Source organism: Impatiens glandulifera, chromosome 7 (genome assembly GCF_907164915.1).
Source record: "Impatiens glandulifera chromosome 7, dImpGla2.1, whole genome shotgun sequence".
In the NCBI taxonomy this organism is placed as follows: Eukaryota; Viridiplantae; Streptophyta; class Magnoliopsida; order Ericales; family Balsaminaceae; genus Impatiens; species Impatiens glandulifera.
The window spans coordinates 41,325,503-41,353,290 of record NC_061868.1 but is presented as its reverse complement, the minus strand read 5'-3'; the positions used below and the strand labels follow the sequence as shown (position 1 = coordinate 41,353,290).

The 27,788-nt window shown below is 30.8% G+C and overlaps 4 protein-coding genes across 4 annotated transcripts; 2 read left to right on the top strand and 2 right to left on the bottom strand.

Annotated features, from left to right (window-relative positions):
- The first annotated feature begins 405 nt into the window (after window positions 1-405).
- LOC124909921 (wall-associated receptor kinase 5-like) lies at window positions 406-9,237 on the top strand. The gene is made up of 8 exons (XM_047450550.1): window positions 406-530; window positions 928-1,366; window positions 1,458-1,631; window positions 1,706-2,935; window positions 6,418-6,767; window positions 7,208-7,649; window positions 7,738-7,911; window positions 7,974-9,237. The coding sequence occupies exons 2-8, from the start codon at window positions 955-957 to the stop codon at window positions 9,209-9,211; spliced, it is 4,020 nt and encodes a 1,339-aa protein (XP_047306506.1). The 5' UTR covers window positions 406-530; window positions 928-954; the 3' UTR covers window positions 9,212-9,237.
- Window positions 9,238-9,463: 226 nt separating this feature from the next.
- On the bottom strand, window positions 9,464-13,113 carry LOC124944806 (TOM1-like protein 3). The gene is made up of 10 exons (XM_047485150.1): window positions 12,975-13,113; window positions 12,616-12,797; window positions 12,426-12,504; window positions 12,220-12,318; window positions 11,993-12,106; window positions 11,622-11,779; window positions 10,766-10,847; window positions 10,439-10,524; window positions 10,148-10,342; window positions 9,464-10,048 (listed from the first exon to the last, which is right to left on the bottom strand). The coding sequence occupies exons 2-10, from the start codon at window positions 12,717-12,719 to the stop codon at window positions 9,583-9,585; spliced, it is 1,383 nt and encodes a 460-aa protein (XP_047341106.1). The 5' UTR covers window positions 12,720-12,797; window positions 12,975-13,113; the 3' UTR covers window positions 9,464-9,582.
- Window positions 13,114-15,358: 2,245 nt separating this feature from the next.
- LOC124945717 lies at window positions 15,359-16,492 on the bottom strand. The gene is made up of 2 exons (XM_047486199.1): window positions 15,725-16,492; window positions 15,359-15,629 (listed from the first exon to the last, which is right to left on the bottom strand). The coding sequence occupies exons 1-2, from the start codon at window positions 16,414-16,416 to the stop codon at window positions 15,551-15,553; spliced, it is 771 nt and encodes a 256-aa protein (XP_047342155.1). The 5' UTR covers window positions 16,417-16,492; the 3' UTR covers window positions 15,359-15,550.
- A 9,356-nt stretch (window positions 16,493-25,848) lies between these two features.
- Window positions 25,849-27,631, top strand: LOC124946150 (F-box protein SKP2B-like). Its single transcript, XM_047486719.1, has 4 exons — window positions 25,849-26,128; window positions 26,214-26,562; window positions 26,637-26,778; window positions 27,271-27,631. The coding sequence occupies exons 1-4, from the start codon at window positions 25,866-25,868 to the stop codon at window positions 27,612-27,614; spliced, it is 1,098 nt and encodes a 365-aa protein (XP_047342675.1). The 5' UTR covers window positions 25,849-25,865; the 3' UTR covers window positions 27,615-27,631.
- Window positions 27,632-27,788: the final 157 nt, after the last annotated feature.

The following is a 27,788-nucleotide window of genomic DNA, read 5'->3' as shown; positions in this document are numbered from 1 at the left end:
AATAATTGACTTTGACTTGATAACATATTAGTGATAATGTTTTCCCCTTCACCAATAATTATAACCTCAAAGAGTTGTATGAATCTTCATTTTCCTTCCAAAGAGCTAATCTCATTATGTCGAACATCTTGCACCTTACAAAGTTACTTATAATACTTTTAAGTATTAATTTCTTAGTGTCAATTCTCGCCCAAACCCATCCGGGATGCTTAGATCGGTGTGGCGATATTTCCATTCCATACCCGTTTGGCGTGCGAGAAGGTTGCTTCATTGATTCCTCGTTCCAACTCACATGCAACGAAACCACTAATAAGCTTTTCTTTGGTAGTATCGAAATCCTTGATTTATTTGTTTTCGGAGAGCTACGTGTTCTATCTTGGATTGGAAAGGATTGTTATAAGAATAATATTTCTATTGATCGAAATCAACCCTGGTTGAATTCCGGCAAGTTCTACATCTCATCTCTCAAGAATAAGTTTGTCGCCTTTGGCTGTGACACACATGCCGTGATTAGGACATCAACCATTTCGGTATAAACTTTATTTTGCAAATTAAATTCAGTCGATTAGTATAATTGATTTTATTCTCTTATGAATTTATCTCATTTAGCTAGGAGAATAAACTCACAAAAAAATCTAAATTAACTTGATCATATTAAATGTTGACTTGTTCAACTTAAATTGCCAATATATTCAATTGAAATCAACAATCAAGGAAATGAATATCCTCTAAAAAAAAATCTATATCTAGGTAAGAGTATTAAGATCTGTACCGACCTTAGATGAAGTCTTGGTTCCTTTGGTTATAGCTCATTTGTTGATTTTTCATTTGCTTTCTAACCTTGAGTTTTTATTTGAATTGCATTATTTCATTTTAACATGTAACTTATACAATTCATTACATAACTTGTAATTAAATGTCTTTTAGGGACAAACACACGATGCAACGGGCTGCATGTCCCTATGTAACAGCATAAATGACACAACAGATGGGACTTGCTCGGGCATTGGCTGTTGTGAAGCATCTATTCCCAAAAGGGTCAAAAGTTTTGAGATAATAGTCAGAAGTTACAACGAACACTCCTCTGTAGAGAGCTTTAATCCATGTAGCTATGGCTTTGTTGCTGAACAAGGAACTTACACTTTCTCTTCAAACGTCTTGGGAAATTCTTTCGCTCTCACAAATGTTACACACCCGATGATACTTGAATGGTCAATAGGAAATTCCAACTGCGATCAAGCCAAGATCAATGCCACAACTTATGCGTGCAAAGACAATACTAACTGCCAAGACTTCGATAATGGAATTGGATACCAATGCAATTGTTCTAATGGCTACCAGGGAAATCCTTATCTTGGTTGCACCGGTAATATATATATCATTGGTTTCATAACAAGGGATTCAGAAATTAAGTCACAAATTGTAATAAACCTTTTATTTCTTCTTCCAACTTTCAGATATTGATGAGTGTGAGCTTTCAAGGCCATGCAACATGACATGCACAAATTTACCAGGTACATACAAGTGTAGTTGCCCTTATGGATATGAAGGTGATGGCGAGAAAAATCCAGGTTCATCGGGTTGTCGTCGTATTCCCAAAAACAAAGTTCCTTGGAACAACATTGCACTTGGTAATTAGGGATATTAATTATTAACCTATTCAATTTGTTGTCATTAATTTAGTCTAACTAATAATAAAATGCAGGTGTTAGTATAAGCATATCATGTCTACTTCTTGGGGCATCATGGATATACTGGGCTTTCAGGAAAAGGAAAATCATCAAGCTAAAAGAGAAGTTCTTTGAACAAAACGGGGGCATTATGTTGCGTCAACAGCTCTTCAATCCAGAAGGGGAAGCACAAAATACTACTCGTCGTTCTTCCAACATCTTTGGGGAAGATGAACTCAAGAAGGCTACAAGTAACTACCACGAGAGTCGAATTCTCGGCCAGGGAGGCCAGGGAACCGTGTATAAAGGAGTATTGACTAATGACACTATAGTTGCAATCAAGAAATCCAAACAAGTTGACAAAACCCAAATCGATCAATTCATCAACGAAGTTATAATCATCACCCAAATCAATCATAGAAATGTGGTGAAGCTCATCGGTTGTTGTTTGGAGACAGAGGTTCCCATGCTAGTCTATGAATATGTTAGCAATGGAACTCTATACGACCATATCCAGCAAGGCGATCATAAAAGACCTTTGCTTTCGTGGACAAACCGTTTGAGGATTGCAACTGAAACAGCAGGTGCCCTGTCTTACTTACACGGAGCTGCTTCCATACCCATCATTCACAGAGACATTAAATCGACAAACATACTCTTAGATGAGAATTATACTGCAAAAGTGTCGGATTTTGGAGCTTCCCGTTTAATCCCCATGAATCAAACTCAATTGACAACATTGGTTCAAGGTACACTTGGATATTTAGATCCTGAATATTTTCATTCTAGTCAGTTAACCGAGAAGAGCGACGTGTATAGTTTTGGAGTGCTTTTGATTGAGTTGATGACAAGCAAGAAGGCACTAGACTATGAAAGGCCAGAGAAAGAGCGAAACTTGGCCAACTATTTTATCGCGTCCTTCAAAGAAGACTGTTGGCATGAAATTGTGGATCAAAAGATGATAGAGGAGTCTTCAGAATATAACCAACTGTATGAAGTTGCAAAGTTGGCTATACAATGTCTTAAACTTCAAGGTGATGAGAGGCCAACAATGAAAGAAGTGGCAATGGAGTTAGAAGGTTTAAGAATCATTCATAATCATTCATGGTCATGGAGGAATCATCATCATAACGATCACTACAATCCAGAAGAGGTTGAAGGTTTGTTAGTCCATGAGGTACCAGATCACAATTCCTACGAAGAAAGTACTATCTATTCTGCAAATTATGATACCATGAGGAACCATGCCATAACACCATTGGAGGGTGGAAGATAAATCATCATCATCATCATCTATTCAAAAATAATATCAACCCATTCTTAATTTGGCAATGCATCAATGGTGTTATCCTATATAAAGTGCAACTCCTTTATTTTATCCTTTTGTATCAGATTGGATTTCAATCAAAATTTTATGCATATATATATATGTGAATTTATGGTTCCTACTTCCTAATGAGCAAATGCACCAGCTTTCAGATTTGTTCTTTCTTTAGGCAGCATTTGAATATTCATACAGCATTTGAAATGACTACGATTTGAAGGACATAATTAACTGGAAAAAAATGGATAGGATTTGAAGGAATGTTAGGTTTCAGTTGAGAAAACTAATTAATGAAAGAAATTCACACACCTTTGCTACGATCAGTGGTTCTGTTCTCCGTCGACCTCCGCCACGTCTTCTTCCCCGATGACTCTTGCGGATAGGGCTCATGAAAATAATTATCAGTTAAATAAATATATTAATTTTAGGAAAAAAAGTTTTTAACTCATTAGACTTGTGAACTAATAATAGATCAGTATTATTAAAAATTGATTATTTACCCTCTCTCTGTCTATTAGTAATCATGTTAATTTTTTTAAAATTTAATATTTATTAATTTAATATTTATTTTTCTCTATTTTTATTAATTTATTTATTTATTTATTTTCCTTTGCTATTTTTTCTTTTATTTTTTTTATTAATTAATGAAGTCATTTATCTTCTTTCATTATTTTTTATTTATTTATTTTACTATTATACTTCTTATTATATAAATATAAATTATTTTAAAATTAATTGATCTCTTTTAAAAATTAGTACTTAGATATTATAATGTATAAATTAATTTAATATTTTCTATAATATTTAATTAGTTAATTTATTCATTTGTCCTCCCAATTTACATAAATATAAAAAATACATAATATATGTTCAACTTTTAAAAAATAGTTTACATAGCAAATAAAATTTCTTTAAAAAAATTATATAAGCAATTATTTAATAAAAATACTTGAACAAGATGAGAAAATATTATACTATCAAAACATTGAACTATTTTATACATTATAATATTCAAGTTTAGTCTTAAAAAAAGACTAACTAATTTTAAAATAATTTATGTTAATATAAAAAAAATAACAAAATAATCAAATAACAAAAAAAGAAATAGTAAAATAGATAAGTGGATTAATTAATTAAAAAAATTTAGAAAGAATAATAAAAAGAGATAAATTGATTGATTAATTAATAAAAAAGAATGAAAGAGAAAAAATGAATATTTTGTTAATAAATATTAAATTTAAAAAAAATAATTAATCATGATTACTAACAAAGACTAGATAAGTCAATTTTTAATATTGCATACATTTAAATGGACTTTTATTAGTCTCATTGAGATAATTATATAAATACATACGTCTAAATAAATTTTTTCTCTTCATTCTAATGAGAAGTAAACAATTTTTCATTATATTTTTTTGCTTGGAAAGAGTAATGTGATAAAAATAAATTGAATAAATGTTACAGTAGTATATACTTATATAAATTTGTTATGAGTTGGATAATATACGGTGATATACCTTATTTTATACCTATGAAAAGTTTGAGTATAATAAATTTATACATTTATCCTATCTTAATTTACTTTGATTTCTATAATATACCTGTACGAGTTTTGATTTCAAAATAGTTCTTACTATTGTGTTTTTTGAAATGAACTTGAAAACCTATATTGGATCTATTGGATTTATTTTAAAAAACAAATCCTTATTAAGTTTGGGGATATTAAAAGTTAAGTCTCAAATATGTTTGATTTTTTTTTATTAAAATTGGTTGATAACCGTTTTAGTGAAATTTTTATAATACATACATACATAAATCTAATTTATGAAATTAAAATTAAAACATAATTATTTATAATTTTATCGGTCATTCTTTATTTAAAATCGATATTTTCAATATTTTAAGGTAGAGAATTTTTCATATATAAATAATATCAGTAAATAATAAAAGATTTATAAATATTGAATCTTTTATTTGGAACTTGATTTATTTTTTATTCTTTGATAGGTACTTTTTAGAAAAGTAAGGAAGAGACTAATTTGAAAGTGGAATTCAAATATTAGTCTTTATTGCCTTTGATGAAGATGATTTCAGGTTCAAAATCAAGATTCAATTTTTTTTTTATAAACTATCTCATTACTATAATTTAAATCAATAAATCATTAATTTCATTAACTAAATATTAATTATTTTATTAAATAAATTTTAAATATAAAAGACAATTTAATAATTAAATCAATTAAAATTCCAAATACCTTACCTTTCATAAAAAAAAAGTTAAAAAAAAACCCTAAAAAATGAACCTCGTGAAGTTGACTAAGTAAGTAACAATGTTCTTAAATTAATTTGTCAACATTATTATTAGATGGCTAAATATAAACTACAGCCACCAATGTTGAAATCTTGAGATGAAGAAAGAGTAAATTACGATGCCTATAAATTACTTGGAAATATTTGGCTTATTTGGAACATTTCATTATAATTTATTTAATTAATTTGGTGTATATGTTTCTAATATTAATAGCCACTTGATTTAGGATTATTTGGACTAAATTAATTTCTCTTTTAATATAATTCTTAATCTTGTTTAGTTAGTAAAAAAAATTAATATACATGAAGACCTTAAATATTAATACTAATATCTTCAACCCCACATGGAAAAATATATTAATCCCACATGACAAATTAATTCATTAGCTAATTAATCTCTTGTCTATGAACATATTTAAATCTTTGGTTATTTTAAATATATAATCATTTGAAACTTCGGACCAAAAAAGTTGTGAAATATGTTACTTTATCCTAAGTCTATATATTTTAAATTATTAGTTTTTATTTTATTATTATATATTAATATATTTTAAATATTTTATTACAGATAAAATCTCTATATTCTCATCCCCATCAATAATTTTTAAATAATTCAAATTATTTTGAAAAACTTCAATCTCGTGTAATTGGACAGATTCATACAAACATTTTGACCCAGCCAGAGCTATTCATTTATTCCTCATTATATATTCATATAATTCATCTTATATAAATAATATTTTCTTAACTTTTAGCGGTTTTTCAATAGGATGCAAACTTATCAACATGCTTTAATTTAATAGCCTCACTGATTACAAAAATAATTATTGTTACTTATAATGTTATAATAATATTGGTTTTCTAAACAAACTAATTAATTAAACTAATGATGGTTAACTTTGTTTGACAACATTTATAGAATATGAAATTAGAGGTTACCATGTTATTTCAAATTATTAACATATATAATAATTGACCCCTTTACCAATAAATATAACCTCAAAGAGTTTGTATCTCCATCTTCCAAAGTTTGATAGCTTCTAAAACTCATCATGTCTAGTTTGAACATCTTGCACTTTACAACTTTAATTATACTTTGCAACATTTTCTTAGTGCCAATTATCGCCCAAACCCAACCGGGATGCTTAGATCGTTGTGGCGATATTTCCATCCCATATCCGTTTGGCGTGCGTGAAGGTTGCTTCCTTGATTCAGCGTTTCTCGTCACTTGCAACGAAACCACTAATAAGCTTTTCCTAGGTTCAATTGAGATAGTTGATATATCTATTTTCGGAGAACTTCGTGTTCTATCTTGGATTGGAAGTGATTGTTATAAGAATAATATTTCTGATGGTTGGATTAGACCATGGTTAACAGCCGGAACGTCGTTCTATGTCTCGTCTCTTAAGAATAAGTTTGTCGCCTTGGGCTGTGACACAAATGCCGTCATTACCGGCACTCAGGTAAATGATTATATCTTCTAAATATATTTAAGCTTGCAACTTAAATATCAATTATTTTATTCACAAGAATGAAATTTGTAAACTCATTTTAGCTAGGTGAATTATACAAAAATCTCAAATCACCTATATATTCCATTGAAATATTTTAAATTTCTTCAATTTTCATAACGATCTATCATCCGGTTTGCACCTAATTAACTCCTTTTGAAACTTCTTGTTTTTTTAACACAAATTTTAATGGAATAGATTGTATCGAATGATAAGTCTTTTTGTTGCTTTGTTATTTTGTTATATCTTTAACCACATCATACGATGTCTCACTATATAGTTTCAATTATGTATAATTCCACTTTGGGATCACAATTACGTAATATTGGAATTCTCATCATCAAGAGACATAACGATAATTTTTACTTACATATCTAGTTATAAACGTGTAGGGACAAAGATATACGACGGGTTGCATGTCCTTGTGTAACAGCATGGACGAGATCACAAATGGGACTTGCTTGGGGATTGGATGTTGTGAAGCTTCTATTCCCAAAAGGGTTCAAAGCTTTGAGATACAAGTCACTAGTTACGACAATCACTCGTTTGTAGAAAGCTTTAATCCATGCAGCTATGGCTTTGTGGCTGAACAAGGAACTTATACTTTCTCTACAGAAGACTTGGGGAATTCTTTTCTTCTTATAAACGACACGAGTCGGATGGTACTTGAATGGTCAGTAGGGAACACCACCTGCGAACAAGCCAAGACCGCGCCATTATTATCTACTTATGCCTGCAAGGACAATACTAACTGTCACAACTTCGATAATGGAATTGGATACCAATGCAATTGTTCTAATGGCTACCAAGGAAATCCTTATCTTGGTTGCACAGGTAATGTATATTATTGTTTTCACAACAAGGCACTCAGAAATTAATTCACAAATTGTAATCAATCTTTTTATTTCCTTCAAACTTTCAGATATTGATGAGTGTGAGGTTTTAAGGCCTTGCAACATGACTTGCACAAATTCACCCGGTTCATACAAGTGTAGTTGTCCTCCTGGATATGAAGGTGATGGCGAGACACATCTGGGATCTTCGGGTTGTCGTCGTATTCCCAAAAAAAAGATTCCTTGGAACAACATTGTACTTGGTAAGTGATATTAATTCTTAATCTAATGAATTTGGTGTCATTAATTCAGTCTAATCGATAATATAATGCAGGTGTTAGTATAAGCATATCAGGTCTACTTCTTGGGGCATCATGGATATATTGGGCTTTCAGGAAAAGGAAAATCATCAAGCTAAAAGAGAAGTTCTTTGAACAAAACGGGGGCATTATGTTGCGTCAACAGCTCTTCAAACCAGAAGGGGAAGCACAAAATACTACTCGTCATTCTTCCAACATCTTTGGGGAAGAAGAACTCAAGAAGGCTACAAGTAACTACCACGAGAGTCGAGTTCTCGGCCAGGGAGGCCAGGGAACCGTGTATAAAGGAGTATTGACTAATGACACAATAGTTGCAATCAAGAAATCCAAACAAGTTGACAAAACACAAATCGAGCAATTCATCAACGAAGTTATAATCATCACCCAAATCAATCATAGAAATGTGGTGAAGCTCATTGGTTGTTGTTTGGAGACTGAAGTTCCCATGCTAGTCTATGAATATGTTAGCAATGGAACTCTATATGACCATATCCAGCAAGGCGATCATAAAAGACCTTTGCTTTCTTGGACAAACCGTTTGAGGATTGCAACTGAAACAGCAGGTGCCCTGTCTTACTTACACGGTGCTGCTTCCATACCCATTATTCACAGAGACATTAAATCGACAAACATACTCTTAGATGAGAATTATACTGCAAAAGTGTCAGATTTTGGAGCTTCCCGTTTAATCCCCATGAATCAAACTCAATTGACAACAATGGTTCAAGGGACACTTGGATATTTAGATCCTGAATATTTTCATTCTAGTCAGTTAACCGAGAAGAGCGATGTGTATAGTTTTGGAGTGCTTTTGATTGAGTTGATGACAAGCAAGAAGGCACTAGACTATGAAAGGCCAGAAAAACAGAGAAACTTGGCCACCTATTTTATCGCTTCATTCAAAGAAGATCGATGGCATGACATTGTAGATCAAAAGATGATAGATGATTCGACGGAATACAACCATCTCTATGAAGTAGCTAAGTTGGCCATGCATTGTCTTAAACTTCAAGGTGATGAGAGGCCAACCATGAAAGAAGTGGCAATGGAGTTAGAAGGTCTACGAATCATGCAAAATCATCCATGGAAGAATCATCATCATGATCAAAACAATCTAGAAGAGGGTGAAGGTTTGCTTGGCCATGTGGTACCAGATCACAATATCTCTACAACTATCTCTTCTGCAAGTTATGATACCATGAGGAACCATGTCATAACACCATCATTGGAAGGGGGAAGATAATTCATCAAGAACTTTATTTTATTCATTTGTATCACATTGGATTTCAATAAAATTGTATTTCTTTTCACATTGGATTTCAATATAATTGTATTTCTTTTTCTTGAAGGAAGGAAAACTAGCATGACTATACAGTCTACATCAATAAAATTGTATTTCATATATGGGAATTTATTAACAAATGATGTGCTCTTTTTGAGCTTAAGTAATCATCAAATTTTAAGAAATTTATAAAATCTAGTATTGCCAAATTGACACACAAAACAAGTTCTTGTATTTCAATGTAAGTTTGCCACAAACAGCAATTATTAAAGATTATATATGGACAAGGGACAAGACATACTGTTTACAAAAACATCTTTGTAGGCTCATAATTACCTACGCGTGAAAGTAGAAGAAGATGTGGATTTTCCCTTACCAAAGTCTACCAAATCATTGAAGAGCAAGGCTTCTTGAGTTTCTTGTTTGGTCGAAGCTGGTGGTGGATTTAAAGATAGTTCCTGAGTCTTCCCAACTAAGCTGTCAAATGATGAATCAGAACCAGTTTTGGAATGTTGCGGTTCAAGGAAATGCTGCTGGTGCGAAGGAGTAGAAGTAGGTACAAGTTCTTTGTCATAAGTAAACATGGAAGCAGTTGGGTTTATGAAATTGTCGTTGGGAGGCGGAGTTGATGATGATGTATCATGAGAATTGTAGGTATCGCCACTAAGATAATCGAACATCTGATTATTTGAAATTGATTTTTTCGCTGATGGCGGTGGTGGAAGAAGAGGAGCAATTCGAACAGGCTCATTTCTTGCAATAGATGATTTTTTTCCCAGTACATTTTCCCTCGATGACCTGTTGTAACTTGTAATGTAACATGATAAAACATCATTCAGAGAGAAAAAACAACAAAAAAAGATCATAATGATTTTTTTGTATATCAACCATACGCACCTGCGAGCTAGCTGGGAAAAGTCATCTTCCAACTCATCATCTTCATTATTCACACTTGTAAGACGAACAACCGGAAATTCTCTAGCTTTTACATTTACGTTGGATATTTTTTTTGCCAACATCTCATTGTACCGCTGAAGAACACTCTGCAGGTTATCATTTAATGCCAATCCCTTAACAAGGAGTGCTTCATCTCTACAAAAGCAAAACAAAAAGGCCACCAGGAAGCTTGCTAATACTTTTGTAAAACTACTCATTTTAGTTTATTAATAAAACTGGATATGAACTTACACAGTGTTGCTAACAAGAGCCATAGCCTGCTTTTGGTAAGACTGGCACTGGCCAACAAGATCAACTATCACCTCTTGCTTTAGATCCTGAAAGGAAAAAAAGAGACAAATAAAACCTACAAAATGAGTTGTTTGTAACAAAAAAGCACATTATGGCCCATTCAGAAACACTTGTAATTTTTGTTTCCGGATCCAGATAGAAGCCACCAATAAATTTTTGGACTAAGTTTAGTTTCCATCCATAATCTCATCCAGATACGTTTCTGGATCCAGAATTCTTGTATCCAAGTGTTTACAGATGGGTATGTTTTCTTTAAGCTGGCCTAACCTCATGATTTCTGGGATCCAACGCTTCAAGTATTTCCATCAACATATCAGCTAACCCCTGGGCATTCTGAATCTCTATCGGGCTAAATCAAAACCAAGTGTTAATGCTCATAGATGGATTCAATGTAGACCCTTTTTTGCATGTTAAATGTTGGAATGAGGGAAATCATCACCTTTCCAATAACAATTGGTAGAAAAATCAAATTGGAGAATGTTTACATGGTTAACCAACGTAGGAAAGACATAACAAGGTCCATTAACTTGTCTTACAATTGATTATAAGAAAGTAAGAAACATACTTTTCCAGATGATCTTTAACGATTGATTCTATATGGGCAATGTGAATAAGAGATACAATTTTCTAATTTCTAAAATGATTTCTTCTGGAAGTTGCATAAACTCCCACAAGGGTCCTGAGTTAAATAAAGTATCCGTGGACCAATTTAATTAGCATTTGTTTGAAATTAAAGTGTTCCTATTATTTATTTTACCACATAACTAGTAATACAAATTATTCATTTCTTAACCAGTTCAAAAGGGTTCAAATAATGGAGCCAAAATTTAACTTACTTCATTGGAAGGATGCCTTCAAGCAAAATAATGTAAATACTTCTTCCAAATAGTAGTAATATTCTTCTCACATACTTCATTTTCATTATGATAGCTTCATTAAATTCCATGAATACTATTTTATTCCTCTTTAAATTCCAATTAGAAGAAAACTATTTTTTTTAATAGTAAAATCAATGCTTCTAATTTACAAAATTCAAATTCTTTTCTTATTATCAACCCTTGTACTATTCCAAGAAATGCAAAAATAGCTATATTTGAAAATAAAAAATTAGTTAAAAGTTTACCTAAGTCCAGAAGCATCAGATTGAAGAGAGGCCTGCAGAGCAGCTTCCTCATATATTGTTGAGGTAGTAGGGTACGCAGAAGTTGGGTAGTTTACTGGTCGAGGGGTAAATATTGGCACGCTATTCTCCTCCCGAGGAGGAAAATCCACTCCAGCAGCCTATAGTAAAAAAACAATGTTCAGGTGAGGTGTTCAAGTTTAAGACTCGGTGTCGATAGTGCTTGTATTAATAGAAGTCGCATTCGCTGCAACTCTTGTAATACAAACTTTAACATTTCAAAAGAAAAATCATTTGCATTCAGTTTTCCTTACAATGCTACCCTTAACAGTAAAATAAACAGAATTTTAAAGTGATGACAGACCAATAATTACCTTTAGTTCATGGTAAGCAGCATGGTACTGTGGATAATTTCCCCTTGGTCCACCCAAAGCTACTTGCCATGTATCTATCAGAATCAAAATCTTCTCCCTTACACTTAAGTCTGGCTGGAGAAGAAATGTAATTAAGTACATTGATCGAAGAACACCGTCCTCACAATAGAAAATTATAAAGAAAGAGAGACAGAGGAGATATCAGGCAACAATAATAACATAAGCACCTTCTTCTTTACTATGTTCACCATTTCCTCTAGGATTGCTCCTTCAGCAATTTGCTGAAAGATATGCTCCCCACAGTTTTTACTGATAGTCTCCAATACCTGAATTCCGATAGCTTATGAAACTCTAACTCCGATATATGAACTCAAACTAAAGGATATAATGAAACAGAAAACATTCAAAACAAAGATGGAATAAAAACACTTACAGAAAGTGTAAGAAGTTGAATTTTAGGATTTTTGTCCCCCAATCGCTTCTTGAGTAGCTTTAGAGCATCCTTGGCTTGACTACAATTTTACCCAATCACAGAAAAGAGAAAACATTTGTCATGTTCAAGGTGACATCTAAAGGGTTAAAAGGGATCATCCTGATTCATGATAAAGAGAAGAGAGGAATACCCAGGATCCCTGTTTATGATGTCACATAGCTCAATATTTACAGCCCAATCTGGACCAATTAACATGTCACTTGTTGCCCTATCAGCACAGGAAACTCCAGCCATTCTCTTTTAATCACAATTTCTCCCCCTTCAAGCTAACTTCAACACAAATTCTTGATCTTACTAAACAAAATAAGGTGCCTGAATGAATATCCATCCACCCACCATTACAACAAATACGAAATCAATGTAGACACTAGAGAATGAAAAGCTAAAGTAAATTATGCCGCAGAATCACAATTAACAACAGAAACAATCAAAATCATGAATCTGATTCAGAAATGGGAATTAATGGGAATTACAACATATTTACGATACCTTGATTATCTTAAGGAGAATAAGATCACCAGTTGGAGAGCTTTGAAGAAAGAGGCCAGATTGAAAAAGATCTTAAATTTCAGAATCGGATGAAAGAAAATGCTAGAAGAAGTCAGCATGGAAATGGGTCGGGTACCCGACACAAAGAAGATTGAAGTGAACCGATTCGTTCTGTGTTCTGACCCTCCTTTTTTTTAAATGATGAACTATTTTATTAAAAATTCATTATAGACACTTTTTATATATTTTGTAAAATAAACTAAAAATACAATTGTCTTCCTTCGATCGCTAACATGCGGACTGAATTACTGAGTTACTGATTCAATCGGTGGGTCGAACTAGTCGATAAGTGTGAATTTTATATAATAATAAAATAATAAAAAATAGCAAAATTCATCAAATTGTTTATACAATAATAATAGAAATAGATATCAAAATTAAAAATAGTGTTTCATAATTACAATATATTCATTATGGACACCACAATAGACAACACACAGTTAAAATAAACACAAACTCTTAAGTAATCGATTAATACAATTAAAATAAACTAGCATTTAGCCCGTGCATTTACACGAGTAATAATATTTAAAAACCGTGAAAAAAATTACGGATAACATTTTTAATTTTATTTTTAACCGTTTTAAATTTATGGGTGGGTCAACCCACAATCCGACCCAAGTATCTATTTACTCAACATCATTATATATTAGTTAGTTAAAAAGTTGAACTTATATTAATATTAAAACGTCCCGCGTTTATCAAATTTGGTGTTGAATTTAAAATATAAAGTCTTATTAATCTAGTTAGTTAAAGAGTTGTATTTGTTTTGTTAGGTTGCAAGTTCGAAACATACCTCTAGCATTTTTAATTTTATTTTTAACCGTTTTAAATTTAAAAATGGATCAACCCACAATCTGACCCAAGTATCCAAATTAACCACAGCTCTCGACCCGGCAATCCGGACACTTTAAAAATTAAGCATCATTATATATATATAGATTAGTTAGTTAGTTAAAAAGTTGAACTTATATTAATGATAAAACGCCCCGCGTTTATCAAATTTGGTGTTGAATTTAAAATATAAAGTCTTAGTAGCCTAGTTGGTTAAAAAGTTGTACTTGTTTTTATTAGATTGCAAGTTCGAAACATACCTCTAGCATTTTTAATTTTATTTTTAACCGTTTTAAATTTAAAGGCGGATCAACCCACAATCCGACCCAAGTATCCAAATTAACCACAGCTCTCGACCCGGCAATCCGGACACTTTAAAAATTAAGCATCATTATATATATATATAGATTAGTTAGTTAAGAAGTTGAACTTATATTAATGATAAAACGCCCCACGTTGATAAAACGCCCCACGTTTATCAAATTTGGTGTTGAATTTAAAATATAAAGTCTTTATAGCATAGTTGGTTAAAGAGTTGTACTTGTTTTGTTAGGTTGCAAGTTCGAAACATACCTCTAACATTTTTAATTTTATTTTTAACCGTTTTAAATTTAAAAAGGGGTCAACCCACAATTTGACCCAAGTATCCAAATTAACCACAGCTCTCGACCCGGCAATCCGGACACTTTAAAAATTAAACATCATTATATATATATAGACATCAACTACTAATTATTCGCAAAACTCTCACACCATTTTTAATGGCGGAAAGAGAACAGAAAGTAATAAGTGATAAAGAAAATAAGTGATTTTTTTATAAAAAAAAAAAGAAGATAAAACCGTTGGATTAACTCTGGCTGCCGGATTTCCGGTGCAACTGGGTTGATTACATTTCCGATTTTTTCATAAACTAAACTCGGTTTTACGACCGGTTCTTCGGGTTTGTCGGTTCAATCCGCGAGCCAAGTTTCAAAACTATGCTTTAATAAATCAATAAAGATTTCTAAAACAAAATTAGTTTATAGCCAACCCAAATAAATATGATTACAATTTATAAACCAATTCATTCATTCCATAGAATAAATAAATAAATAATCCTTCATTCAAATCATAATACAGTCATTCTATTCTCTGCACGGTTTATTTTTATTTTATAATTTAAAAAAATAATAATTAATATATAATATTATAGGCCTTAAAAATTATTAAATTTAGACTTCACATTTAAAGTAAATCACAGGGGAGAGTGTCCTAAATACAACAATTGTATAAAAGTTGACAGTACAATAAAATTAAAGAAATAAAATTAAAGAAATTGAAAAAAAAAAAATAAGAAGATGGTGGAAGGTTCTACTTTCCCAAATTATTAAATATTTTTATAAAAAAAAATAAGTATTATGAAATTATTTTAAACATAAATAATTCTAAAAGTAGGTGTCGGTTACACCATAAAATTAATTTTTTTTCCTTGAAAAAATTTGAAAAAAAACAAAACACCATTGATCTCACAAATTCACTACAAAATATTACAAGTGTACATCTCTCTAATAATTATCCATACATAGTCTTATTACAACTACTTACTATATATTATATTTTTTTTTGTAAAAATAAAAATACAAATGTGGTCAATATTACAAACTGAAAATTAATAATTAAGAAAGAAATAAGCCTTGTTTTCCTTATTTCCTCTCTCTTTGAGTTGCCATGGCCAAAATGAAGGATGATGAACAACAATATGGCAAGAAACTGCTCATCTTTCTGTATATAACACAACAATATGAATTCAAATTTTTTTTTAAAGTCCAAAATGATTAAATTAATAAACTTTATTAAATATAAACAAAATTAATTACCTCTCATTATTATTTCGACTGCTATTGTTACTATCACTTCCACTTCCACTGCTTCTACTACCATGTGAAGTTGAAGAAGAAGAAGATCTCGTCTTCCACCAATTATCTCTCTCCCCTTTAGAAGACTTATCCAAACAATCCGGCCGGGGAACCATTGCCGTCGACGGCGCCGTCGTCGTCTTCTTTCTCCGGCTCCGGCTTGTTCCTCTGAAAGAAACAGGGAATACCATTTTCAAAAGCATCCCATTACTCCCATTATTATCCAAACTTACTGTCCTCAACAATTTCTTGCTTTCTTGCCTCTTTACCACAACTTTTTCCTGGTTTCTCACGCCGGTCAAACGGCGATCATCGTCCTCCTTCCGGGTTTCCGATAATCCGGGAAGATCCTGCACTAGATCTTTCAAAGATAGCTCGTATGAAGATTCCGGCAAGTTCTTGATCATTTCCATTAACTCCCTCTGTCCTTTGACTATAGCTTGAGTCCTGGAATTTGGTGACAGGGATTGGGTATTTTCTCTGATCGGACTCCATAGAGTCGGCGATCCCGGCGGATCTTCGGCGGCAGTTTCTGAACAGAATTGAAGATCATCGTTGCTATAGTGATGACGGTGGTTTATGTAGAATTGGGAGGTTTTTGGGATCCAAAAATCATGGGTTTCATGAATAAGTGTTGGATTATCAGCAGGCATGGTCTTGAATCTTGGTTTATTTTTCTGGTGAGAGATTTTAGAGAGATGGATTGGAATGTAGTGGTGTTTAAGATAAGGGGAGAGATGGGTATGGTGGTGGTGTTGTTGTCATTATCAATGGCCCCCCATCTGGTTATATTGTCTCACTTTCTTCATAATCAAGTTTTTGATTTTTCAAATTTTTTACTTCTTTTGTGGTTGAATGAGGAGCCTCCTCTTATTTATTAGGGATGGTTTGATTGTCTTATAATTGTAAATAAGTAGGCATGGCTAATAAGTTGGTTAAACATCTTAAATGAATAAGTATAATTTCACTTTTGAGGTTTATATTTTCAACCTCCTTAAAGTTCTATATTCGAGTCACGTCCAATGCCAGCCCGAAATTTGAATTTCCTGAAAAAAAAAAATTGTTCTTATTTTTATGTTTAACATATTATATTGAAACCATTAATTATTTTCTATATAAAGATAAATAATCTTGTTTAATTGTTTAGATCACTTAAATATTACACTAATTTCAAATAGGTCTTAGGTTCAAATTTTAGTAGGATTGTTTTTTAAGAAAAATATTTTGGTAAGGGTCGCGGGTGCTAGCCCGCTTCATCCTAAGGTCGACCTTAGTACATCTAGCTCGTTAATGCTTAATCTGTGGGGTTATTCATATCAGAATTCAATGTTCTCAAAAATAAAAATAAATTTTTTAAAATAAAATTAATTGTATAAAAAAAAAATCATCGTTAAGTTGAATAAGATAAATATTATCTATCAATCAACAGTATTTGATCGTTTAACAAATAAATGGTATCAAACTAGCCTTAGTTTTTCAAAATTGGGTCATAAAAGTCAATATTTTTCTAGATCATCCAAGTATTATATTATTAATTTAATTAACAAACTAGTTATAGTAAACATTGTTGTAATAATGAACAACTTGTCGGTATCTTCTCTAAAAGAGACTAAAACAAAAATCTAATGAGACAGATAATTGAATGGAAACAATATTTATAAATATGTCATTATGCATTTGTTCCCAACACTTTGATCTTGTGATTTTTTTTAAGGTTTTGGATGAAAAAAAAAGATTAGGAGTGTTTTTAATTAATTGAATTATTATAATGTATTTTTATATTTAAATTAAAATTTTATAAAAATAAAATAGATGTATTTTAATATTTTAATTATTTAATTGAGTGATTAAATAGTTAACTAGAATGAATTAAGATATGATAAAAGATGATTTTTTATATATAAAAAAAGACACCATCAACTGAGCTCTATTTACATTCACATGTTCTTTTCTATTATTTTATATTTTGAAACTTTTTTTTTAATACAATCAATAAAATATATTATTTGCAGTCTAAATTTATTGGGCCAAAGTATTGATATCAACAAAAGTTTTCTTAATGTGGGTATAATAAATTATTAAAATTGATCAAAACAATATTTTAGAAATATTTTTTTACACAAATTTTTTAATTTTTTTATAATAATTATCATATTGAAACAGAGCATTAAAGAAAATTATGATAAAATTAATTATCAATCAATAATTTTAAACATAAAAAATAAATTAAATATATATATATAATTTCGTAGTTCGTAATTGATTATTATTATTATTTTTCTTACTTTTATGTTTTATTTTAATATTATTATTTTTTTATCAATATTGTTTATTATTATAAATTTATGATAGGTTAAAAATATTAATAAAAATATATAGGATAAAAATTAAAATTAAAATATATAAATAAATTATATTAAAAATTAAATATAAAAATTCACTTAAATTAAAAGTTAAAGGACCAAATTAAAGATTTGAAATAAATTATATAAAAAAAGTTAAATATTCAAATTAAAACTTAAGTATTTTTACAAATTAATTAAAGTTTTTTTGGTTAATGAACCATGACAACTCAATTATGTTTTTGTTAAAAAAATAAAACGGTGATATATACATATTGAGTTTGTGTTTGTTAGAAAAAGAAAACGATGATATACACATTTTGAATTTGCGTTCTGGACGTATTCAAATGACATCCGGTTTGAGAGGATTTAAATACAAATAATTTTACTTTCACTCTTATAAAATTTTAAAAATAATTATGATTTATTTTCAAATGATAACTACTACAAAATAATTGTAATTACAATGTTTATTTCTTAATGGTAAAAAGTTAGTTAGCAGGCTCGAGTATAATATCAAGAGTCTTCCCTAAGAAATTATATGTTTAATATTTGATTCTTACAAAACAAAACACTTTAAATAAAGGTGGGGTAATGTTAATTCAAACGGGTGCTAGTACTATACCATATTAATATTGTTTTGTTTAATAATTCGATGGGTTACTCTCCAGATATTTTTATAAGGAAAGATATCAAATTCAAAATTGTTAATCTAGATTCATTCATCATCACCTGTCTTACAAAAAAAGAGACAATATCTATGGCTAACTTGCCCTCTATCAATCACTTTCATTTTTTATTCATTTTTTTGTCTTATTTTCAGGAAATTGATTATTGTGTTTACTGAATAGGACAGTATTGTTTCTTTCTTCTTAGACATTATATGATATGACGAATATTAATCTCCAAAATCAATTTTCAAAACACATTGATCTATTTTTAATTTTAGTTTTCATCCTCTAGTTTAAAGCTTGTTTGATTGTAAGATTCTAAATAAGGGTTGAGAAGTATAACTTTTTTTAAATGCTGAATTAACCAATCATTGAATGGCTTTAAATGAAAGTTAAGATTGGTTTAGTTTGAATTAGGCCCAATTAGTTACTTTAATTAGGCCGGCAATGAATGGGTCAATGGAAATCTGATAATAAAGAATGATGATAAGTTAATTGGAATTTTGAGTTTCAAACTTTCAATATTAGAGGGTCCTTTACATCCACAAATTTTAGCTGATAACAATACTTGGATTTAGAGATATTTGGAACTCAGTTATCACAAAGATTAAGGTGGTCCAGAATTAAGTATAGATTTTATTTATTTGGTATAGGATGGCGATGGATACCCAAAAATTCGATATCCATATGGACAATTTTCGACCGGGTAAGAGCTTAATCGGGGATAAGAATGAAATTGAAATAACTATCGAGTTCGGTGTCAGAAATGGATAATGATGGAGTAATATATATATAATTGTTTCTTTAGGAAATGACTGATTGTCATTTAATTAAAATCCCAAAGAAAAAAGAAATACATGAGTTTTGAAAATATAACAAAAAAAAAATTATTTGTCATAATTTTTGAAATAAAAGCATAAACCATCACTTCAATAAGTACAATCACGAATACAACAACCATTAAATTCCCCATTTTTGACATAAACCCCAATTTTCCGAAGTAAAAAGAGCCCTCCTCCACGTGTGAATAAGAGAGATCATCGAAAATAATATCACTCAATATTTGATCCTCATCTTTCCACACTCTTATGAATATCATAACATTCCTCTTCATCCAAACATGATACATTAAGGTTCCATAGAAGCATTTGAAGATGTTGGAGTTTGAAAGAATTACCTTTTGTCTTTGTGAGCACTAGGCTTTTGATGTTACTCCAATCAACCGAAATTTTTTGTAAACTGAAATTATTCGCAAATTCCCTCCAAAGTGCGCTAGTGAATGCACAATTATCAAATAAATGAAGAATTGTTTCTTCACAATTGATACAAATGACACAAATCATATTCGGTATTGTCATGCACTTGCTGATTCGATCTCTAATCATCAGCCGTCCTCTATAAACCAACCAAAGCATAGTTTAATGTCGATGAATGATCCTAGAAGACCACACACTATGATACCATTCTACAATCTGTCCTTTAGAACGTACACAATCCCATACTAGATTAGAATTAGAATTGAATTTGTTGTTAGTCTCAACCTTCCATTTATGCACATCTGCCCAATCATGAAAAGATATATGATTTACAACATCAAAGATTCTTACCCCATTAGGAAGTAGCCTTAGAGTATTATTACATTGACCTTCTTTGACCTCACGAACACTTGCCATTAGTTGTTCTTTTTTACTCTTATGTTTGTGGTTTTATATCTCGTGAAGAATAGAAACTCACTCGAACCATGGATCCTACCAAAATAGTATGCCTCTACCATCATGAAAACAAACTTGGTACATCGCTCTCGCATTTTGCTTCAATTTCAGCACTTTCTTTAGAGACCATGTCATGTCCTCCTTACTCCTACACGTCCATATACTTCTTTCCATTTTCAGGAATCTTGAATGGACCAACAAACCCACAATGAGTATTTTTTTTTTTTTTGCAATTGCCCAGAAGTGATTATAAGTAAATGTCTTGTTCCATTCTGTGTAATATTTGATTCCGAGACCTTCTTCCTTTTTTGGGTTTGTATACATCTTCCCATCTAACTTTTTTCTCCACGCCCATGACTACCCCATATGAAATCTCTCATTAACCAGTCAAGATCCTTCATCACTTGCTTAAGAATAACCATTTGTTGCGCCCATAAACCTATGCTCTCCATTGTAACCTTCGTAATAAACTTAATTTTGCCCGCATAAGACAGACTTTTTGAGGCCCAACCAATGATTGTATTTTTGACCTTCTCGATGAGAATTCTGCAATGTGTGATTCTGAGATGTTTGGAGGAAAGAGGAACTCCCAAGTAACGGACAAGCATTTCACCTTCTTTAATACCGAGAATATTGAATATGTTTTCCTTTGTAACCTCATCAACACGTTGAAATTAATGTTTTTAATTAAAATCAATATTTTTAATTAATTATGATATTGATTAGGATAGTATTAGGAGGTTTTAAGTTACAATATTTAATTCTGAAATAGCGAATTTTTTGTATCTTTATTAGAATCACAACAAAATAATAATATTTCATTTCTTTTGTAACCTTCCTTCCTTATTTTTCTCTTCAACCCAACACAACACCATTATAAAATACAAAACATTTTTCTTCATTCATGTATAGGCCTGTAACACTTGAGAATTGATTTAGAATTTCTTTTATGGTATTCATGGAGTCCACAGCGGCATGCGCTATAATAAATAGATTATCTGCAAAAACAAACATGGTAATTTCTTCCTCCAAACAAAAAGATGATAGATATATATATATAGTTTACTCTTCAGTATCTCCTTAAATATACAATTGAAAATTTACATGATTTGAACAAAGATGTATGATGATAAGGGGTCCCCTTGCATAACACCGTTTTTGCCTGGAAGAAATCTTCATGGACATCATTCACACTTACAATGAACTGGGTAGACGTCACACACAACATTATCCACTCTACAAAAACATTAGGAAAACCAGAAACAATAAAAAAAAGTCTTGAATAGCATCCCATCGAATTTAATAAAATGTTTTTCTAATGTCAACCTTAATAGTAATCCTATGTGTTATTCACTTCCTACAATAAACATTTAAAAGACCTTATATAAAAAAATATTATGGGAAATAGAACGAGAATGAATGTTGATTTCCATGACTAACAATGCAAGAAATAACGTTTTTAAATCTGTTAGAAATATTTTCGAAATAGTTTTGTAAATAACATTACAGTGTATCATTTTAAAAGTAAAACCTTTAGGAACAAGATTTAGAATGATAACATTCCATTGTTTTAACATCTTCCTATTTTGAAAGAATTTCAGCACTCCATTCACCACATCTTTGCCAATAATACTCCAGTTACTTTAAAAGAATGCTGCATTGAATCAATCAAAGAATGCTGCATTGAATCCATCCGCCCTGAACTCTTATCCCCATTCATATGAATTGTCAAACTTCTTCCTCAGTCACCCTCTCCATCAACTTTCCGCCTTCATTGTACCCAATTTGTTTCCTAAGTAGTTGATGTTGTTGCTGGAATTTACTCTCTTAATGTCAATAATTCCTTGTAAAATCATAACTTCCTCATAATTGCTTGACTACACACAATTTAGATTAAACTAATATTGTACATTTATATTTTACAATTATATGTGGCTTTAGATGACACATGCTTTGTTATAATAGAGATTAGTGGTATATGAGATATGTGACAAATGGTCTATTCTAATGTGATATGTGGCGTAGATGGATGAAAAGAAATAGGTAAATAACCATTGTCATTATATTTTAACCTTTCATCCAAAATGATAAACAAAATGTGTAATTGCTATAGAAAGAGAAGGTTGCTTGTTTTATGTTTGGAAAATAATAGTTTATAAAGGTTAAAGGAATGTGATATAGGATGGATGTTTCTTTTATGAAGTATTAAGAAAATTTTGTTCACATCCATACAGTTTTTATAATTTGACACATCTTTACCTCTTTTATCAAACTCATACTATTTAATATCTCTTTTTTCAATCTAAACAATTTAAAACTCGAATTTGCCTTAATAAAATATTGATATATTATGCAACATATTAAACACAATTTTTTTTGCTGGTCTTATCTTTTAGTTATTATTGATTCGTTGTCTCTTGTGATAGACATCAAATATTAATGTTGAGGTGTAAAATATTTAATTAGATGCAATCAGTCATTTTCGATCTACCCATTTATTCGGGAATGTGATGTTGGGGACTCATTTGTTTGGGGATGTGATGAGCTAACATATCCCCCATCGAATTCAGCGACGCAGTAGTCTGATGATATATAATTTCTTAGATCGGATTCTGAACGGATAAACATCTCTAATTTAGGAGGTTCAATATGCAGGCGGTTTGGTCTCATGGGATCAAACTCTAAAAAACACCACCTTTTAAGTAGAATTATAATAAAATAATTTGTTAGAATCGAATGTATGGGTTAGTGACATGTGTTAATAATAGATCAAATAATTTGATTTCAAGTCTCGATGATTTAGGTGGAGGAATTCTAGCAAATGAGCGATCAATGCCTCATATTTTTACATTTTTGGAGATGAAGTGGAGATGGAACAATAAAATATCCACTATTTAATTTGATTTTATTTTATTTCTGTTTGGAGTGCAATAGTAATAGAATAAAATAAAATTACTTACATATATCAAACTAGATTTTGCTTATTTATTAAATTTTTAATCAAAATACATCAATATCTTGTGAATGATAATAATAATAATAATAATAATAATAATAGTTGTTAAAAGTACACATTCTATAAAAAGATACTCCAACATGCATTGGTTCAAAACCCTAGTTAAGAACTTTAATTAGGCCCTCAAGGTATTCAAATGATTGTATCAATGTACCTAGACTAAGCCCTTGCATTAGATTCATTATTCATATAAAAAAGAAATTTACCTTACACATAACACATAATGTTTGTACCTATAAAGGAATAAATGAACTTTTAATATGAAAAGCGGGTCCCAACTCCCATTATTTGTCCCCACTATCAAGCCTATAAACGTTTATAATTCCAAAAGTACTATATAGAGAAGGTTGAACACTAGTTTTTGTCACCTGCATTGTGGAAATTTGTGATGTCCATTTCAAGATTCATAACTACATAATCCAAAATCAAATAACCAGACTATCTTGATCCTCACATGTTCAATTCAATCATTTTTTTTTCAAGGGTTTTATCGAGAAATCCTCTTAGCATACATTGTCACAATTTGTTCTATACCTGATTGTCATTTTCGTGTATTGACGATGTTTGGTTGCTCATGTATTTGGAAATTTGTGATGCTAATTTCAAGATTGATAACTACAATAATTCCCTATCAAAGAATCCAATAATTTGGATCCTAACATGTTCAATTCGATCATTTTTTTACTAAAGGTTGTCCTATTTACATATATATTGACGACATGATAAACCCTACAAACATATTTTTAAAATATGATTTTACCAAGGTTTTAACCCTCCACGCTTAATTTCTAAGTTTATAAATAAGATAACTAAACAATAAAGTCAAACATATTTTTAAAATATGATTTTACCAAGGTTTTAACCCTCCACGCTTAATTTCTAAGTTTATAAATAAGATAACTAAACAATAAAGTCAAATTATTAATTTTAACAATAAACTATTATACATCTTTATTATTTTAAAAAAATGAAAAAAACAATGAATTGCATAATTATTTTTTATTTATTTTCAACATTCGTAGTTCAAATGTTTTTGATGCCTTGATCATATATGATATATTTTCTCTATATTTGTTTGTAAAAAGTAATTCCTATATATTATGTTGATAATTTGTCCTCTCTGATCATCATGCCATTTTGGAACTTGTTTCTTTTTAAGTTTTGGAAAAAAATCTTATTGAAATCTTATGCTTCAATTTATTGTTAATCTTATTAATGAAATCTTATGCTTTAATTTATTGTTATATTTGATCTATTATCATTAATGTACCCTTACCAAAACTTTAGGGATAATAGTTGTGATTAGCAACCGAAAATTAAATAGCAAAAATAATATTATTATTAACAATTAATTTTTTAACCATTTTCTCAATCCAAAAAAAAAAAAAATTAGAATAATTTTTTTTTTGTTTTATCTTTAAAAATAAGAAAGAAAAAAGTATTATTAGTTAAGGGATTAATACCATCTTTGATTTTATCCTAATTTTTAATGAAAGTTTTATTTTCAAAAACAAATATAAATAAAGAAAAAGAAAACTAATAGAACTTCACTTTTAATAGAAATAGAATATATTTTTTTTTTTGTCTTTATGTTATATTTTATATTTTCTCTTAAACACACAATCCCTATATTTATTTATTTGCTATAAATATATTTATATTATTTTATCAAAAATCAAAATTATGTTTGTTATTATTTATGTAACTTTATATAAAAAATATTTTTTTAATTACTTTCCACCTAGAAAGTTTTTCTTTAATTCAACCATATTTTTATATCAAATAAAAATAAAATAATTTTTTTCATTATCTCCATATTTACTTCTTAAAAATTATCAATTTTTAAAAATAAAATAAAGTTGTTCTAAAACGTTCCTTTTTGTGGCGAAAAGAAGCGTAAATGCAGTAGAAAACCAACACCTGTTTTTGCTTCTTCCCAAGCCGCACCGATCAAACCTTTCTCTCTCTATCTTTCTCTCACACACACAAACACACACCAGCAGAAGAACAAGAACAGAAGAGGAAGAAGAAGAAGTTTTCCACCGATCATTGAGGTTTTTCTCTATGAACTCATCTGATTTTGCTTACACAGATCATAAGTTGTACAATTTTATTTACGGTTATAGTTCCATGCATTGGAATAAAAGTAGAGATGTTTCGATTGTATTCGCGTTCTTACGGAAAAAAAACTATCATAATTTTGATGCAAACGATTTTTTCGATATAGAGTGAAGATTTCAAGTAGTTATACTGCATGCGATTTTAGATAATCGTCTTCTCTAGACTCTATATAGATAGCGTTTTACAGATTTCAATATCACGCAAAATCTAGGCTAAATACAGTTTTTGTGTGACAGTAAAATGGTAGGAAGAGAAGGATTGAGTACTGAAGACTTGAAGTTGTGTTTTGAGAAGATGATGATATCTGTTGTGGCCGGAAATGGAATTGGATGTCCGATCGGAATTAGACAGATTCATCTCACTGGATGGAGTGATCTTCCAATGGAACTGTTACTTCGAATCGTTTCTCTTCTAGATGATCGAACGGTGATTGTTGCTTCGGGAGTATGTTGTGGATGGAGAGATGGAATTAGCAGGGGACTTACTCATCTCTCATTATCATGGTTATCTATTTCTTCTTTGATTTCAATCTATCAATTGTTTGATCTGCAATTGAGTGAAATTATATATTATCATTGTTTGTCACAGGTGTAAGAACAATATGAATGGTCTGGTTATGTCTCTTGTTCCGAAGTTTACACAACTGCAGAGACTAATTCTTCGCCAGAACAAACCACAGCTTGAAGATAATGCAGTCAAGACTATTGCCAACTGCTGCTACGACTTACAGGAACTAGATCTTAGCAAGAGTTTCAAGCTTACTGATCAGTCTTTGTACTCGTTAGCAGATGGTTGTCCAAATCTGTTAAGGCTTAATATCAGTGGATGTTCATCTTTTGGTGATAAAGCTTTGATATACCTGGCTCAGTTTTGTAGAAAATTAAAATATTTGAATCTCTGTGGATGTGTTAACGCTGCATCTGATAACGTGTTGCAGGTATATTAGTCTTCCTGGATTTCATCATATTATTGATTTTGGTTTTTAACTTGTGATGTTTTCTTTTTTGTTAGGCTATTGGATATTACTGCAATGAACTGCAATCTGTGAATTTAGGATGGTGTGAGAAGGTTGGTGATGCTGGAGTGAGTTGTTTAGCTCATGGATGTCCTAATCTGCAAGCTCTTGATCTGTGTGGCTGTATCCTAATTACAGGTGCATTTTTAGTAGATTACATGTTAATATTTTTGCATATATTTAGACCTTGCTTGATTTAGGGCTATTTGCAGATAAACGTGTGTTTGATGTAGGTTAACTCAGGGGCTTGTTTCATTAGTAAATCCTACTTTTGGTCTCTTATAGCAAAACTCTTTTCAATTGAGTTATCCTAGTGAGTTAGGTGTAGATTGTTGATTGAATAGTGAGTCTTTAAAATTAATCCACATCAAACCATGGCTTATTGTTGTTGAAATTGAGCTTCGATTCGAATTTAATCTGTCTCAAAGTGAAATCAAGATACTGGTAGGAAACCGGGTATTGGGCTAGGATTTGATCTTCCTAACTCTGTATTCTTATTCCCATCTAACCACAACTTTTCAAGTATATGACGAGAATTGGCAGTTTTTGAACCAAAGGCATATTCAGATTTGATTATGCAAATGAGAAGTTGGCATTACTTATTTACTTATGTGTTTGATGATGTTGCAGATATAAGTGTGATTGATCTAGCAAATAACTGTCCTAGTTTAAAGTCACTTGGGCTCTACTACTGTCACAACATCACGGATAAAGCAATGTACTCCCTTGCTCACAGCCAAATGAATCGCAAAACACGAAAATGGGTGAAAGACGAAGAACAAGAAGAAGAAGGGCTCGTGAATTTGAACATAAGCCAATGCACAGCCTTAACACCCAAAGCGGTCCAAGCTGTATGCGACTCAAATCCTGCATTGCACACGTGCCCGGGAAGGCATTCTCTCAAAATCAGCGGCTGTCTCAACTTGATGTCCGTTTATTGCACTTGTGTTGTCCAATCGCATCGATATGGCTAATTTCTATATACCCCTTCTCCTTAATGGACTTAACTAATTAATATTTTAAGAGACTTGCATCTTTGTAGGATTATGATCTTGGATTTTTTTTATTTGTATTTTATGGACTAATATTTTAAACTCTAATATGGCAAGGAACTCAAGGGATTAGAGAATCTTTTTTAATAAGATGTA